This window comes from Lithobates pipiens, unplaced genomic scaffold (assembly GCF_037356315.1).
Source record: "Lithobates pipiens isolate NorthernLeopardFrog02 unplaced genomic scaffold, aLitPip1_a1.2 Scaffold_22, whole genome shotgun sequence".
Taxonomy (NCBI): domain Eukaryota; kingdom Metazoa; phylum Chordata; class Amphibia; order Anura; family Ranidae; genus Lithobates; species Lithobates pipiens.
The window spans coordinates 105,578,521-105,596,297 of NW_027507784.1; the positions used below are offsets into that span (position 1 = coordinate 105,578,521).

The window sequence follows — 17,777 nt, forward strand, 5'->3', positions numbered from 1 at the left end:
AACTCCAACCACGGCACTACCTGCTTGGAGTTTGCATGTTCTCCCTGTGTCTGCGTGGGCCCATCTCTGTTTAGGCATCATACAGGGTCAGCATCTGCTAACATGTAAATCCTGGTACCACCTCCTTTATGTTCGCTGCTGTGAGTACACAGTTTGACTCACACAGATTAGCAATTATAGCCACCTCTCACCTTGTGGGCTGCCGGAAAGTATGTGAGAACAGTCTGGCTGAGCAATCCCTTGGGAAGAAAAGATGAAGTGTTTGCTGATATAATTCTCCTGAGATCCTCCTAGACAGCCTAGGCACAATCACTTGTACGATGATCAGGGACAGCGTTTTAATTTCAAAACACCACTTTTTTTACGTCTGTTCACAGTGTGATTGATTTACTAAAAGGTGTATAGACGGTTTACCTAGTATGGTGAATGAGATGACGTGGTATGGTCTTCAATCATCCAATCATGTAAGACCAAAAAGACTGTTTTTATTACTTTTCTTGTAATGTAATTGGGTAATCTTTTGCAAGGTGAATTTTTACTTGGTTTCGCCTCATTCACTGACCCAAGTAAAAATGAATGTTGCAAAGTAGATATGCTCTATGTACCTTTAGTACATCAACCTCAAAGTCTTCTCTCTGAAATCACTACCTTTGCCTTTATGATGTACCGTCTCCACTGTCTACAGGGTGCTGCGTTGTATTTTAATGCTACAGCCCAGCACAGGAATAAAAACTTAAAGAGGAAATCCACCTAAAAAAAAAATATTAAAAGCCAGCAGCTATAAATACTACAGCTGCTGACTTTTAATAAATGGACACTCACCTGTCCCGGGTTCCAGCGATGCCGGCAGCCGAGGCCGATCGATCGCTCGGCTCTCGGCTGCTGCCGTCACCATTCTAGGTGAGGGAATCAGGAAGTGAAGCAAATCGGCTTCACTTCCCCGTTCCCTACTGCGCATGCGCGAGTCGCGCAGCGCAATAGGAATTGTCCGTGCTGTCACTGGGACCCGTGTGTGTCCCAGCAGACAGCGCGGCAGGTCAGGAAATGACATAGACTCCCACGGGAGTCTATGCCCGGAAGTGGGTGTAAATACCTGTCTTTGACAGGTATCTCCACCCCCCTCCCCCTGTAAGGTGCCAATTGTGACACCGGAGGGGGGGAGGGTTCCGATCAGCGGAAGTTCCACTTTAGGGTGGAACCCCGCTTTAAACACTAAAAGACAGATTTACTGTTATTACATGCACTTTAATTAACATTATTCCCAGCATCGCCATGAGGCAGTCCATTCATTTTGAATTGGATTGCATGCACACTACAATGAAGGTTTCTATCGCAATGTTTTAGCTGTAGCACACTACAACGCACAAGGCGGTTCAAATCTAGGCGTTATGGCACGCTTAAGCGCATAGACATTGTACTGCGCTTGCTAGGTATGTTTGGTTGCCATTCAAGAACCGCACTGTATTTTATGCATTACTGAAACACACAGATTTGAATTCAGCCAATGCCTTAAAAACCCTAACATTATAACTTAAAGCTGAAGTTTAGCTTTTTTTGGGGGGGATACAGCACAATACATACTAATCATATATAATGGTATATATCTCTTTGCCTGCAGGCAGCTACAAAACTCCTCCCTTCTGTGCCTCCTCATAGCCGCCCTATACTGTCCTGAGCCACTCTTCGGTGCTGTAAAAGTTAACAGCAGCTGCTGCTACAGAGAAAAGTTGCAAAACTCCCCCGCCCCCTTCCTCTCTCTCTCTGTTATTAACATAAATTTTTATTACTACACACTGAATTTCATGAATGGGCAGTGTAATCCTATTATTCAACTACTGCACCACCCATCCATCACCCAGAATTCGATGCATTTTGGGAGACGCCTATCAGCAATATGAATGATGGAGAGAGAACAAGGGGGCAACTTTTCTCTGTAGCAGAGGCTTTTAGCAGACGCAGTAGCCAGCAGGTAATGGGATGCAAATTCTGTTGATGCCGTTTCCAAAAATCAATTATACTAAATGTCACCTTTAAGGCTTAACCACAACCCAACATTAAACTATTTACCTAACCTTTAAAAGCTGTATTAAAACACAAAACAAAAAATGTAACATATTGCAGCTTACCAATCGCAGTCGGCTGCATTTGTTTTCTTTTTTAGGCTTTTTCCGTTCTGTTTCACCTGGTAATCCACCCATTAACCCACTGTATTAGCATTTATTTGAAGGTTTTAAGTAAATAAATAAAAGTTGGTTCTCGTAAACATCGCTCTCAATAGTAAATGGCTGTCTCAAACCTGTAACTGCTACAGCTGCAGGACAGCTTGTTCTGTTGAAAAACAACAGGACTTACTGGCCAGATCACCAAGCGAGAATAAAGAAAAAAAAGCCTAAAAAGAAAACCAATGCAGTCATCACATCTAATAGGCAAGCTGCAATATAATAAATGTTTGCTTTTAAAATGTCAGGGTCAAGTTAAAGTAGAAGTTCAGCCAAAAACTAACTGGCTCTAAGAACCCTCTCACACTGCCAGCAGGCCGTGTTAGCGGTAAGCCGGCGCTAGTTTTATCGTGCTTTAGCAGCGCTTTTTGGCCCGCTAGTGGGGTGCTTTTAACCCCCGCTAGAGGCACGAAGAAAGGGTTACACGCACCTGAAAAGCTCCACTACCGAAGCGCTTTGCAGGCAATTCAGCAGCTCTGCCCATTCATTTCAATGTGCATGGGCGGTGGAGGAGCGGCGTATACACCGCTCCTAAACCACTCCAAAGATTCTGCTTGCAGGACTTTTTCTAATGTCCTGCAAGCGCACTACTCTAGTGTGAAAGCACTCGGGCTCACACTGGGGCTGCAGGGGAGGCATTTTTTCAGGTGCTTTACAGGTGCTATTTTTGAGCCCTTTAGCGCCTGAAAAATACCTCAGCGTGAAAGGGGTCTAAATCTACTCACAGCCACAATCTAAAACAAATCTGTCTAGCCCTGTAAAGCAAAAATTACTATACATACCTTTTATGCAGCCGCTCCACTCCCATACTGAGCTGTCAGCAGCGGCTTCTGTGTGTAGGAGGCAGCCGACAACGGAAGCCCCATAGTAACTCTATGGGTGACGTCACTTCCCAGTAATTTCCTAGCCGTTGTCAGCTCCTGCACACACCATCTGCCTCTGCAGACCAGACTGGATCTGCTTCAGAAAAGGTATCTATAGTGATTTTTTTTAAAATAACTTTTTATCTTGATTCACAAAGAAAATAAAAAATACATCTTGCATTAAAAAAAAATACCATTTACACATCAGGGAGAGATGCAGTGTAAAAGAAACTTAAATAAAATGTAAAGGTCCTGTAACCAGAAAATGTGCAAAACAAGGGACAGAGCAGGGGGGTCTGCCCACCCACCAGGGGGTGTACTACTCCAGAGATTCATTTTAGAATGTGGCTACAAGTAGATTTCGTTTTTAACTGAACTTCTACCTTAAGTAACTTTATTGCAAAAAAGATTCCATTCTGATAACACTGTAATGGTAATTTAGTATATGAATTCCTTTTTTATTTCACATTCCTTTATGTTTTTTCTTCACATTTACATGCAGACCAAGCACCCCAGAAAGCATTACAGTGCCAGGGCATCTTGAGCAGTTGCAACTACAGTTTTAAAAAAAATGAAAACAATTAAAGATCTCTACAAAGGAACTCCAGCAGTCTTATAGGTTGTCCCCAATGCAACCACAATCCCTTTTGTTGGACAGCTTATCCTTCATGTAAATGTGAATATAATATACTGTAAATAAAGACATATGAAAAGAAAAAAGAATCAAATCCTAAAACGGTCATTTCACCCATATGCTCTTACTTTTCCTTCACTCATGTGCACATGCGGCAGCTGGTTGAGCACCAGTGTGGTTCCATAGGAGAGAGTTCTGAGCCTTGTATAAGCTCTGACCACACTGATCTGAAGCTTCCACTGCTTTATTATCTTCACTACTGTGGGCACATAATCTTAACCCTTGACACTAAACTCACAAATTTTTTTGATAATGGATGTAAGGGGAAAAAAATCTAACTCTAACTGATGTCATAACACTGAATTATTATTTAAGTAAAGATAATAGACAAAGGATTGTAAAGTTTACCTGAAAGTAATTTTTCATGTGACTTTCACATTTTTACTTTCCTGCTTTTCATATTTTCATGATGGTATTTCATATGCAGAGTTGTAGATTCTCCCTCTAGTGGCTATTTGTATATCAGGCAGTGAAATAATCATCTTTGCTGGGTGACTGCTGAGACAAAATCAGTTACAAGATAAGCTATCTAGATTGTATTGTGTTTAGCAAGTCAGAGGTCTGAGCAGACTCACTGACTCGCTTTAGGATAAAAATTGCAATTACTATGTTGGGTTACTAAGTGGGAAGTACATCATACAGTATATATGTAACAAGCAAATATGGCTACCTTCATGTATAATTAAAAGCTCACTGATTTTGTGATTATTTAAGTCTCATTCACACAAGAGCTGAAACTCATACAACAGCCTTTCTCAACCTTTCCAACACAAAGGAACCCTTGAGATACCTTTCCAATCTCAGGGAACCCCTGTTGAAAATGACTATATCTACAGATCATGATAGTTTAGTGCAGGGGTCTCCTAGCTTTTCTGGGAACAGAAAAGTTCCTGATGTAAGTGGGAAAAAACAACACCCTATCTTTTATGTCAGTGGGAGGAATTGTCCCCCATCGTTAGTGTAATTGGGCCCAATTGTTGGTATCATTGGGAGGAATTGTGCCCACCGTTGGGGAATTGTGCCCTTTTACTGGTCCCAGTGTGGGGGGAATTATGCCCCACTGTTGGTATCCATGGATGAGATAGTGCCCCAAGGGTCGAATAAAAGCAAACATAGGGTGACATCTGGCCCCCTGGCCGCAGTTTGGAGACCACTGCATTAGTGTGATGGTCAGTGGGAAGAATGCTCCTTACACTTGTTGTCATTGGGAGGAATTACCCCATTACAGATCGCTAAAAAGATCAAATGTGTCAGTGGGAACTTATCTGAGAGGCAAAAATAGCTAATTTCTCAAGGAACCCCTAGCAACCTCTGGAGGAACACTAGGGATCCATGGAACCCTGGCTGAGAAACTCTGCCTTACAACATAAATGAGGCAGTTGCTTGTGTGGTTGGAGCTGTGTGCAGGTAGCCTATGTAAGTGAATTCAGATGCAGTCAGTGACTTTCGTGACACATCTGCCACCCTAATTTGACAGATGTGCAAGGGTGGGTAAGCAGTCCCGAATGCACACGGTGTGCATTCAGGGCCATGGACCGGTTCCTGCTTTCCTGTCGAATAAGGATGTGTGGCTGCATCTGCATTCACATACATAAGACCTTCTGCTCTCTAGCTCCCTCGTCACCTCCTCCCATGCTCATCTCCAGGACTTTTCCCGAGCCTTTCCCATCCTATGGAACTCCCTACACCAATCTGTCCAACATCTCCTACTCTGTATGCTTTTAGATGATCCCTGAAACCCCATCTCTTCAGAGAAGCCTATTCTGCCTCCACCTAAGAAATGTAATTTTATTTTCTGCATCAGCTCATCCCCCACGGTTATTACCTTTTGTATCACTTGACCTTCCCTCTTTGATTGTAAGCTCTAACGAGCAGGGCCCTTTGATTCCTACTATATTCATTGTATAATAATAATAATAATATGTGCCTGGAGATGTGTTCAGGCAGCCTAAACACCTCATCCATACTGTGCAGGTCTTAGTGTCCGTGTGAATGAGGGCTAGCATTTAAAGTCATTTTGCTTGGAATTTTATTTGAAGTGCATAAGTGTCCTGGTACTGGTAATGTCATAGGATCTGAAATTCTCTACAGTCAGTCTTGTAATTCTCATGCATTTTTTAAAATGCACAGACACCCAGACGGGTGACACATAGCTCTAGATTAAGTAATTCAGCTTTGTGGTTCAGCAGACATAACAAGCAGTAATACTAAACACAAAGTGATCATCCTTTTTAAAGGAAACCTCTAGACTTTTTAGTAAATTAAATATTAACATAATCAACTTAAACTGAATATTGACCAAAACTATATTTTTGAATAATGGATGCAAGGGGTAAAATTTCTGTCAGGCTTTTATTATTGTGTACCTGTTTGAAATATTCCCCTTATAGAATTAAGGGAAAATCTACCAAGAAGAGCAAACTGAAGTTATAAAAAAACCTGGCAGTGGATTCCACTCTTGCCCACTCAACTAAAAGCTAGATTAGCTATCTGTGTCCCTGATGGAGATATTTCTCCTTACCTACTGTCTCTGTGATCACATAACTAGTAAGGGAAGACAACAATACCCTTTTTCCTCAAATTTTGGTCTTACGTTCCCGTGTAATGTAAATGTAAATAATCCTACAACTGTGTCTTAAATCTACAAAGAAAATGTTTTCTGTGTATATATGGACGTTTTTATGAACATGAGGGCAGCCATATCTACCGGTCTCATATCCTGGCTGTTATTACTACATAGCAGGGATTTACCGTGATTCTGGCTTACTCTTCTCAATGCAAGCCTATGGGGAGATTTAAAACTGGTGCATACAGTATCTGGTGCAGCTGTGCATAGTAATCAATCAGCTTTAAACTTATTTGTTCACTTAGACCTCGTGCACACTGAAGCTGATAAACTGAGGTTTTTGGGAGTTTGGGCTTTTTTTTTTAAACAGCCCCTAAACTCCCCTTTATGCTATCCTATGTGTCCATGCACCCTTGGACGCTTACTAAAGTTTATCAGCAGTGGAGTTTATGAGCTGTTGTCTGCAGCAAATTGTGTGTGCACCAGTTTTAGTAAATCTCCCACTATGAGCCTGGATGGATTGACTAATAATCTCTTAACTCTCCAGATCTTTAGCAAGGATACAGACAGCCACTAGAAGGAGAACTTAAAAACCTGTGTATAAAATACCGCCATGAATAAAACAAAGCAGCAAGTACGTACAAATGTGAGTCACCTTAAGAATTATTTTCAGGTAAACAAGTCAAAATGTGATATATTTAAAGCAGCTCCCCCTTAAATAGGGGGGTGTCTTTTAGTGAAGAAGTTGGACCTCTTTCTGGCTAGGACATATCGAGAGGCAAGGCTTTGTAGCAAACCACCAATCATCAAAATCTATAATGTTTGGATTCTGCGACATCTCAAAAATCGGGCATAAAATTCCGTGTAACACCTAATTTATGCCAACTGATACAGCTGCACATACAGTAAAGTTTGGGGTTGCATAACCAGTTTTTTTCTCATATACAAGAAAAATTCACTGTAGCAATGAAAAGTAATTCAGTGATAGTCTCTTTCAGCTGAATATGGTAATGGAGCTATCTCTGGATCCGGATAATGCTGGCATTGCTGGTGGTCCCCTGAAAAGTCACTTGTGCTAGGCCTGGCCATGGAATGGCAGTCATACTGGACACATTCTCCAAGCTCTGCTCTATGGCCGGACCAGGGGCATTAAAGACATTTCAAAACACAGTAGGCTGTGGCAATGACAAGGTACATTTGCCCAGATTAGTAGTCATCGGTGCAAGAGTATTTCTGGCACTGTTTGCTTTTTGGAGTGGACTGTATATTTTGGCCCTAAAGGCATTAGAAAAAGCAAGTTGCCCATAGAAGAGGTGAAGTCAGTGTATAAGGTAAGAGTTTAGTGTTAACTCAAACTGGAGCTTGAACAAGCCGAAGTCCAGCAGCATCTGGGGTTTTTAATTGCCTTACATAAATGATTAGGATAGATTTTGTTCAAGACCATGATTATTCTTAAAACAGTCTAATGACAAAAAAGATTACTAATAAAATTGGAATGTTTACTCAGTTTACCTTCTCAAGTGCAGCAGAAACTTTTTTTTTTGGTTTACATTTGAATGAAAGAACCAATCCCAACTTTTTAATGTTGTCTGCGTCCCCATGTGGGAGTTTTCTCCCTACTTCTCGTCAATGCGACAAGAACAGGAAGGAATATAAAAATCAGGTATCAGAACAGGAAGTATTGGAAATTGCCCCCAATGGGGACACAGACAGCTGGGGAGATTCACTTCCTGCTCAGGAGATGGGTGTCACAACAGCAAGGATACAGAATTTTCTCAACAGTTACCAGTGAAAAAAGGACAGAACTCTCTGTAAGATATAGCTCTTTTTACTGCAAACAGCAACCACTGATGCATGTTTCTTGGGCATACAGGTCCACTTTACCACGGTATGCCGTTACAAAGTGGACTGGTGTGCTCTTGAAACATGAGTTGGTAACTGCCAATTGCAGTAAAACAGAAGTTTTAACTCTTTCTCTGGCAGATAGTTTCATTATGCTTCTGGGGAATCCTCTTATACCAGGATTTTCTTCTGTGTTAGCCCCTTCTCAGGCTGTTTCTCTGCCTTTTTGAAAGGCACATTTACATTCAAATTCCCTTTACGAACAATTAAGACAACGTGTTGTTGCAGATTACTTACACTATGGGCCGGTTAGAAGGTGGCGCTTGGGTAATTACAGAGCTGGATGTTGGGGAAGGTACTGCTGGTTGAATGATAACACTTGACTCTGAATTTGTAAGCAGCACATTTGGAACCTGGAGAGATGGAGGTCGAACGATGGTAGATGTGGGCTGTGCGGTTGGCAATGGCACTTCCTAGCAATAAAATACAAGAAAAAACATTATGAACACAAACAATGCCAATGGTACAATAAGAGAAATCTCATTCATTCTCAGAATCACTTTAATAAAGTAAACCTCAGCCTGAGCACACAATGAAAAAACACACAAGCAAAGGGTATTTTTAGGGAAAACGGTTAATAGGCAGATACAGAGATACAGGTTACTTAAATTATGGGCAAATTTTAGCTTCTTCTAAAAGCTAAGCTTGATCTCATCTTCCTACTGGTTAATAAAGGCATGTCTCAGGATGCAAGTATCGTCCCAAAGGATTCTTCAAATTGATATATGTATAGCTTATAATAAATTATATTATTTCATTATAATACAATTCCAATAGCAGGTCTCTGCAATAAAAAGGGCATTATACAAGTGCCTTGAAAAAATATTCCTACCCCTTGAAATTTTTCACATTTTGTCATGTCACAACCAAACACGTAAATGTGTTTTATTGGGATTTTTTATGTGATAGACCAACACAAACTGGAACTTTATTGTGAAGTTGAAGGAAAAGATAAATGGTTTTCAAAGTTTTTTTTTACAAATAAATATCTAAAAAGTGTGGCGTGCATCTGTATTCAGCCCCCGAGACAATACCTTGTAGAACCACCTTTCACTGCAAATACAGCTGGAAGTCTTTTTGGGGATGACTCTACCAACTTTGCACATCTAGAGAGTGAAATTTTTGCCCATTCTTCTTTGCAAAATAACTCAAGCTATGTCAGATTGGATGGTGAGGGTCTGTTAACAGCAATTTCAAGTCTTGCCACAGATTCTCAATTGGATTTAGGTCTTGACTTTGACTGGGGCATTCTAACACATGAATGTGCTTTGAGCTAAACCATGCCATTGTAGCTCTGGCTGTATGTTTAGGGTCGTTGTCCTGCTGGAAGGTGAACCTCCACCCAGTCTCAAGTCTTTTGCAGATTCTAATGCCGCGTACACACGGGCGGACTGTATGGCCTACTTAGTCCGCCAAAACACATTTCAGCGGACAGTCCGCTCGTGTGTGGGCTTCAGCGGACTTTTTCAGCGTGCAGTCCGGCGTACTAAATATTTCGGATTTTTCGAAATGCTGTCCGTCGTACTCGCATTTCGGCGGACAATCCATCCGTGTGTATGCCAGTCCGCCGTACTTTTGAAATGAGCGGACTTTTCCCGCCCGGAGAAAAGTCCGCTCATTTCGAGCGGGTATCCAGGTAGGCGGGGCCCGCGAAGGAGACGTCGCTGGCCCCGCCGCCTGGTATGGACTTAAAAGGGGAACCCCAACGCCGAAAGAAAATCGGCGTGGGGGTCCCCCCCAAGTCCACAACAGACCCTTGTCCGAGCACGCTACCCGGCCGGCCAGGAAAGGGGGGTGAGCGAGCGCCCCCCCCTCCTGAGCCGTACCAGGCCGCGTGCCCTCAACATGGGGGGGTGCCTTGGGGAAGGGGGGGCCGCGCGGCCCCCCCACACCAAAGCACCTTGTCCCCATGTTGATGAGGACAAGGGCCTCTTCCCGACAACCCTGGCCGTTGGTTGTCGGGGTCTGCGGGCGGGGGGCTTATCGGAATCCGGGGGCCCCCCACCCTATGTGAATGAGTATGGGGTACAATGTACCCCTACCCATTCACCTGTAAAATAAAAGTACAAAAAAAAACACAACACACGAGATAAAATACTTTATTGCACAGGGTCTTCTCGCCGGACTCCTCCGCTATCTTCTTGTAGCTCTTTTGCTAGCGGAGGAGCCCGGCTTTCTTCCTCGCCGCCAGCCTCTTCTCCCGACTTCGGGGGTCTTGTCCCCCTCTTCGGTTCTTCTGCCGGGCCACCGCGCCTTCTTATAGCTCTTTTACAGGCGGTGGCCCGGTCTTCTGTCGCCGCCGCCTTCCGTTCTTCTTCGTCTTCTTCTTCTTCAGGAGATGTTGCCTCGACGATCTCTCCGGCCGGAATGCCAGGGACGCACTGCGCGGCCACTTATATAGGGACAAGGGGCGATGTCACATGGCTTTATGTCACATGGGTTGGTGTCACATGGTGACCCCGCCCCCTTACGATGTCATAGTCCCCATGTGACATCAACCCATGTAAAAAACCCATGTGACATAAAGCCATGTGACACCGCCCCTTGTCCCTATATAAGTGGCCGCGCAGTGCGTCCCTGGCATTCCGGCCGGAGAGATCGTCGAGGCAACATCTCCTGGAGAAGAAGAAGAAGAAGAAGAAGAACGGAAGGCGGCGGCGGCGGCGACAGAAGACCGGGCCACCGCCTGTAAAAGAGCTATAAGAAGGCGCGGTGGCCCGGCAGAAGAACCGAAGAGGGGGACAAGACCCCCGAAGTCAGGAGAGAGGCCGGCGGCGAGGAAGAAAGCCGGACTCCTCCGCTAGCAAAAGAGCTACAAGAAGATAGCGGAGGAGTCCGGCGAGAAGACCCCCGAAGACGGAAGACCCCCAATAAAGTATTTTATCTCGTGTGTTGTGTTTTTTTTTGTACTTTTATTTTGCAGGTGAATGGGTAGGGGTACATTGTACCCCATACTCATTCACATAGGGTGGGGGGCCGGTATCCGGGGGCCCCCTTATTAAAGGGGGCTCCCGGATTCCGATAAGCCCCCCGCCCGCAGACCCCGACAACCAACGGCCAGGGTTGTCGGGAAGAGGCCCTTGTCCTCATCAACATGGGGACAAGGTGGTTTGGGGTGGGGGGGCCGCACGGCCCCCCTTCCCCAAGGCACCCCCCCATGTTGAGGGCACGTGGCCTGGTACGGTTTAGGAGGGGAGGCGCTCGCTCGCCCCCCTTTCCTGGCCGGCCGGGTAGCGTGCTTGGACAAGGGTCTGTTGTGGAGTTGGGGGGGACCCCCACGCCGATTTTTTTCGGCGTTGGGGTTCCCCTTTAACCACTTCCCGACCGCCGCACGACGATGTACGTCGACAGAATGGCACGGGCAGGCATATGGGCGTACATGTACGTCCCTGCCTTGCCTCGGGCCCCCGCCCGGTGCCTGCGGCGGTCGGTATTCGTACGGGAGCGATCCGGGATGAGGGGGCGGCCATTCATTCATGGCCACCCCCTCGCGATCGCTCCCGACGAATAGAAATCCTTTGTGACATCACTTCCTCTCCTGTAATGTAAACACAGGAGAGGAAGTGATGTAATCTCTCCTCCGTGTCGGTATTTTTCGTTCCGACACCGAGGAGAGAGGATCGGTGAGTTGCACCAACACGACACTTCACAGTAGAACATGCCAGGCACACTCACACCCCCCCGATCACCCCCCCAATTACCCCTGCCCCCCAGTCACAGTGACACCAATGTCTTTTTTTTTTTTTTTTTGCATTGGTGTCATTTGTGACTAATAACTGTTAGGGCAGTTAGGGTTAGCCCCCTTTAGTTCTAATGTACCCCCCTAACCCCCCCAATAAAGGTTTAACCCCGTGATCACCCCCCGTCGCCAGTGTCACTAAGGCTGGGTTCACATTGCAGCGGTTTATGGGAACGAATGTGATTCGCACCGCACTGCAGTGCAAATCACATACGATCTCTGTGCGATTCGAGTTCAGCCATACAGATAGTATGGCTGAATTCGTGTCGCACCCGCCGCAAACTCGCACGGGACCCTTTTTTTGGTCCGCAGCAGAATTGGATCGCATGGGTGTTCACACCATGCGATCCGAGTTTGCAGATCGCACTGCGATATGCAAACTGATCTGGGGGTGTCATTAACATTTCACTGACACTCCCAGCAGTTCGCATAGGGCAGTGTGAACTGCCGCCGGGAGGCACGCGATGCGGGAACCCGCCGCGGATTCGTGGCGTTCCCGCATCGCTCCAGTGTGAACCCAGCCTAATAAGCGATCATTTTTCTGATTGCTGTATTAGTGTCACAGGTGACGCTAGTTAGGCAGGTAGGTATTTAGGTTCGCCGCAGCTTTTTATAGCGCCAGGGACCCCCATATACTACCGCATAAAGCCCCCTGATTGCCCCCTAGTTAACCCTTTCACCAGTGATCACCATATAACTGTTACAGGTGACGCTGGTTGGTTAGTTATTTTTTTATAGTTTCAGGGCACCCGCCATTTATTACCTAGTCTCACTAGTGTACCCCTAAATTTAGGGGTGTCTACTTTCCAAAATGGGGTCATTTGGGGGGGGTTTGTGCCATCTTGGCATTTTATGGCCTTCAAAACTGTAACGCCCTTAGAAAGCCTGAAGGCGGTGCTTGGTTTTCGGGGCCCCGTACGCGGCTAGGCTCCCAAAAAGTCCCACATATGTGGTATCCCCGTACTCAGGAGAAGCAGCAGAATTTATTTTGGGGTGTCATTTCACATATGCCCATGGCATGCGTGAGCAATATATCATTTAGTGACAACTTTGTGAAAAAAAAAAAAAAAAGTTTGTAATTTTCCCGCAACTTGTGGCAAAATATAAAATATTCCATGGACTCAACATGCCTCTCAGCAAATAGCTTGGGGTGTCTACTTTCTAAAATGGGGTCATTTGTGGGGGTTTTGTGCCATCTTGGCATTTTATGGCCTTCAAAACTGTAATAGGTAGTGAGGAGTGAAGTCAAATATTTACGCCCTTAGAAAACCTGAAGGCGGTTCTTGGTTTTCGGGGCCCCGTACGCGGCTAGACTCCCAAAAAATCCCACACATGTGGTATCCCCGTACTCAGGAGAAGCAGCAGAATTTATTTTGGGGTGTCATTTCACATATGCCCATAGCATGTGTGAGCAATATATCATTTAGTGACAACTTTGTGTAAAAAAAAAAAAAAAAATTTTTTTTTGTCATTATTCAATTGCTTGAGGCAAAAAAATAAAATATTCAATGGGCTCAACATGCCACTTATCAATTTCCTTAGGGGTCTACTTTCCAAAATGGGGTCATTTGGGGGGGGGTTTGTACTGCCCTGCCATTTTAGCACCTCAAGAAATGAGATAGGCAGTCGTAAACTAAAAGCTGCGTAAATTCCAGAAAACGTACCTTAGTTTGTAGATGTGACAACTTTTGCGCAAACCAATAAATATACAATTATTGACTTTTTTTTTACCAAAGACATGTGGCTGAATACATTTTGGCCTAAATGTATGACTAAAATTGAGTTTATTGGATTTTTCTAATAACAAAAAGTAGAAAATATCATTTTTTTTCAAAATTTGCGGTCTTTTTACGTTTATATCGCAAAAAATAAAAATCGCAGAGGCAATAAAATACCATCAAAAGAAAGCTCTATTTGTGGGAAGAAAAGGACGCAAATTTTGTTTGGGTACAACATTGCATGACCGCGCAATTACCAGTTAAAGCAGCGCAGTGCCAAATTGTAAAAAGACCTCTGGTCATTTACCAGCAAAATGGTCCGGTCTGAAAGTGGTTAAGTCCATACCAGGCGGCGGGGTCAGCGACGTCTCCTTCGCGGGCCCCGCCTACCTGGAGACACGCTCGAAATGAGCGGACTTTCCTCCGCGTGTGTGGGCAAGTCCGTTCATTTCAAAAGTAGGGCGGATAGTATGGCGGACTTAGTACGCCGTATTAGTCCGCTCAAAAAGTGGTGTGTGTGTAGTCAAGTTCGTTCATTCGAAAGTATGACGGACTGTCCGTCGGATTGTATGACGCACTAAGTAGGCCATACAGTCCGCCCGTGTGTACGCGGCTTAACAGGTTTTCTTCTAAGATTGCCCTATATTTGGCTCCATTCATCTTCCCATCAACTCTGACCAGCTTCCCTGTCCCTGCTGAAGAAAAGCATTCCCACAACATGATGCTGCCACCACCATGTTTCACGGTTGGGATGGTGTGTTCAGGGTGATGTGCAGTGTTAGTTTTCCACCACATAGCATTTTACTGATAGGGCAAAAAAACAATGGTTACTTACCGATAAGGGTGTTTCTATGAACCTTCCAGGATGGCAAAACATGACAGATGATAGGCTCCTTCCTACAGGAAACACAATCAGTTCACAGCTGTTAAAAGGTCCCACCTTCCCCCTTGTCCCTCAGTTGTTGTAAAGTAATTTTCCAACCGATTCACGAGGGGTCTTTAGACACTTATTACCTATTGTATACACTCTTTCCTCCACCCACAACAGAACGGGAAGCAGGCCTGCCATCCTGGAAGGTTCATAGAAACACTGTTATCGGTAAGTAACTGTCGGTTTTCTCACCTCACCTTCCAGGACGGCAACACATGAGAGGATAATCAAGTAATCCACAGGTCCACCTTTGGGTGGGTTTACTGCCTGTAGCACCTTTCAACCGAAGGCTAGGTCTTGCTGCGATATGACCTCCACTCGGTAGTGCTTCAGGAAGGTGTCTTGGCTGGATCAGGTGCCTGCATTATGAATTTGTTCCCAGGAGGCTCCTGCTTTTTTGGCCCAGTGGGTTATCAGGGCTCTAGCTGAGAGTGCTTTCAACTTTGCTGGTGCAAGGATACCTGAGCTTTCATACGTTACAGAAATGGCTTGTCTTATCCACCTAGGGACTGAGGGTTTTAAGGCCTGAAGTCCCTTCCTTGGTCCAGAGAAGAGGATTGGGAAAGTAATTGGATCTCCTAAAATCCTTAACCCTTTCTAGATAAGGGAGGATGCATCTCCTTACATCTAATGCCACATACACACGAGCGGACCGTATGGCGTACTTAGTCCGTCATACAATCCGACGGACAGTCCGTCATACTTTCGACTGAACGGACTTGACCACACACGGATACCCAAACAGTCCGTCGAAAGCTTGCGCGATGACATGTACAGCACGTACGACGGGACTAGAAATAGGAAGTCCAATACACAGCAAAGCACCCTTCCGCCGTGTAAATCCTTTCTGGGCATGCGCCATTCTTAGTCCGTCGAACTAGCCTACTGACGAGCGGATTTTCCGCTGAAACCAAAGTACGACGGACAGAATTTCGAAAAATCCGAAATACTTAGTACGCCAGACTGCACGCTGAAAAAGTTAGCTGAAGCCCACACACGAGCGGACTGTCCGCTGAAATGTGTTTTGACGGACTAAGTACGCCATACAGTCCGCCCGTGTGTATGCGGCATAAGCAATGGAATCTTTCCCCCCTCATTTTTAGGGTTGTCACAAAAGGATGGTAGGTTAATTACCTGCGTCCCATGGAAGGCTGATGACACCATGGCCAGATATAAAGGATCTGGTCTGAGGGTGATCCTGTCTGGCAAGATCAGCAAAAAAGCTAAAGGTTCTTTAATGGAAAGACCCTGTAGGTCTCCTACTCTTCTAGCTGTGGTAATTGCCAGCAGGAAGGCTCATTTTAAAACTTAAGAACTTAGGAGGAACCTTTTCTATGGTTTCAAAGGGGTGTCTAGATAATGTCTCTAGAACCCTGGTTAGGTCCCAAAGTGGGAACCTCTCTAGCCACCAAAAACATTTTAACTAAGGGTTCCTTTGCTAACCTAGCATCAAGGAAAAAAGAAAGCACAGCCACTTGTACCTAAAAAGTGCTGGATTTCTTTGCATAAGCCTCTGTCTTCGAAGGCCTTTAAGGCTTCACCCACTGCTCTGAGCTCCCTGAGACTGGAAGAGGATTTGGCTACTCCCTTGTCCCAGGTGCCCTATGCCTTGGCTTTTTCTAGGTGAGCTACCCAACCCCAGGCACTTGCATCCGTGGTGAGCTTCAGTGGATCCCAGTGACCCCACGGTCTGCCTTTTTCTAGATTGTCTGGGACTGACCACCACACTCCAGGGAAGATCTTACCTGAGGGGTTATGACTAAATTTTTGTCTCAAGAGGAAAGGTGGAAAAAATGTAAGGTCTCTGGAATGCAGTTGCGTCCAAGCGACTGCTGGGATGCTGGCTAACATGAGTCCCAGGACCCTGAGAATATCTCTTCTGGAACACACAGGGGTGCCTATCAGCCCTGTGACAGCTGTGACTAGTTTCTCCACCTTCTTCCTTGGGAGGAAGAGCTTTTGGGCCCGTGAATCTACCCGATAACCTAGGTAGGTTTGGACCCAAGCCGGTTCCAGGGATGATTTTTCCACACTCACCAGCCAGCCCAATTTCTGCAGGATTGAAAGTGCCCTTTGGGTATCTGCCTCTACCTGAGCAGCTAACGGACCAAAGATGAGCAGGTCGTCCAGGTAAAGTATTAACGCTATTCCCTGGAGATGCAGATAGGTCACTGCTTTGGCTAGGATCTTAGTGAAGATCCCTGGACTGGCTGCTAGCCTGAATGGGAGGACCCTGAATTGCCAATGGCGTGTCCCTTCCAGGGTTACCACCAAAAATATGAGGAATGCCTGGTGTTCCGGGTGGATCAGGACATGCAAATAGGCATCCCTGAGATCCAGAGTAGTCATAAAGACATCTTTTAGCAGGTTTTTTGCACAGAGTAAATACTCTCCATGGAAAACCTCTCGTATTTTATGTTTATGATAAGGCAGTACTTCCCTGATGGTTTGGGTACCACAAAAATATGAGAGTAAAAGCCTTGGTATAGCTGGCTTTTTGGCACTGGTACTACTATCTGCTATTTCACCAGTTCCTTCTAGAAGAGCTTTCTTTTTTTAATGCATCCTTGGGAGGATGTGTTACCGTAATCATAAGCGTGGGCTTTGCTGAGAATTCTAGGTGGTAGCCTTCCTTGATCAGATGAATAATGTACGGACGGTCTGAAATTTTCTCCCACTGGGGAATGAATTGAGACAGCGGGCCCCCCACCTTGATTCTGGATTCACTTGGAATCTTTGGTGTTTTGGGCTGGAGAAGGAAAGAGCAAATTGCCTTTTTGCCTACCTCTGCAGTACCTCCACTTCCTGGTGGGTTCTTTCTTAGCTTTTTGTGGATTTTGTCCCGAGGAGCCTATAAAAAAAAAAGTTTCTTTACCTTAACCTTTTGGGTTTGACAGGACATTTCTTGCCTTTCTCTGAGGATTTGGACAAAACATTATCAAGGCCCGGCCCAAACAGTAAGGGGAGACCACAAAGTTTAGCCTTTGAAGTGTGGTCCCCTTCTCAGGCTTTAACCCAAATGGCCCTCCTGGCTGAGTTAATAAGGGCACCTGTCATGGCTGATGCTTTTACTGCATCCGCGGGAGCATCTGCCAGGAAGGCGACAGCCTTTCCTATTACTAAGAGGGAACCCAGAACTTGTTGA

General features: G+C 45.2%; 1 protein-coding gene across 3 annotated transcripts in view; it reads right to left on the reverse strand.

Annotated features, from left to right (window-relative positions):
* The window catches only part of ATF2 (activating transcription factor 2), a 176,891-nt gene that overhangs the window by 122,146 nt on the left and 36,968 nt on the right, over positions 1 to 17,777 (reverse strand). For all 3 annotated transcript variants that reach the window (XM_077448059.1, XM_077448060.1, XM_077448058.1), the window contains one exon: positions 8,482 to 8,657. In XM_077448059.1, coding sequence (XP_077304185.1) covers positions 8,482 to 8,657 — 176 coding nt within the window. The remainder of the gene's footprint in view (positions 1 to 8,481; positions 8,658 to 17,777) is intronic.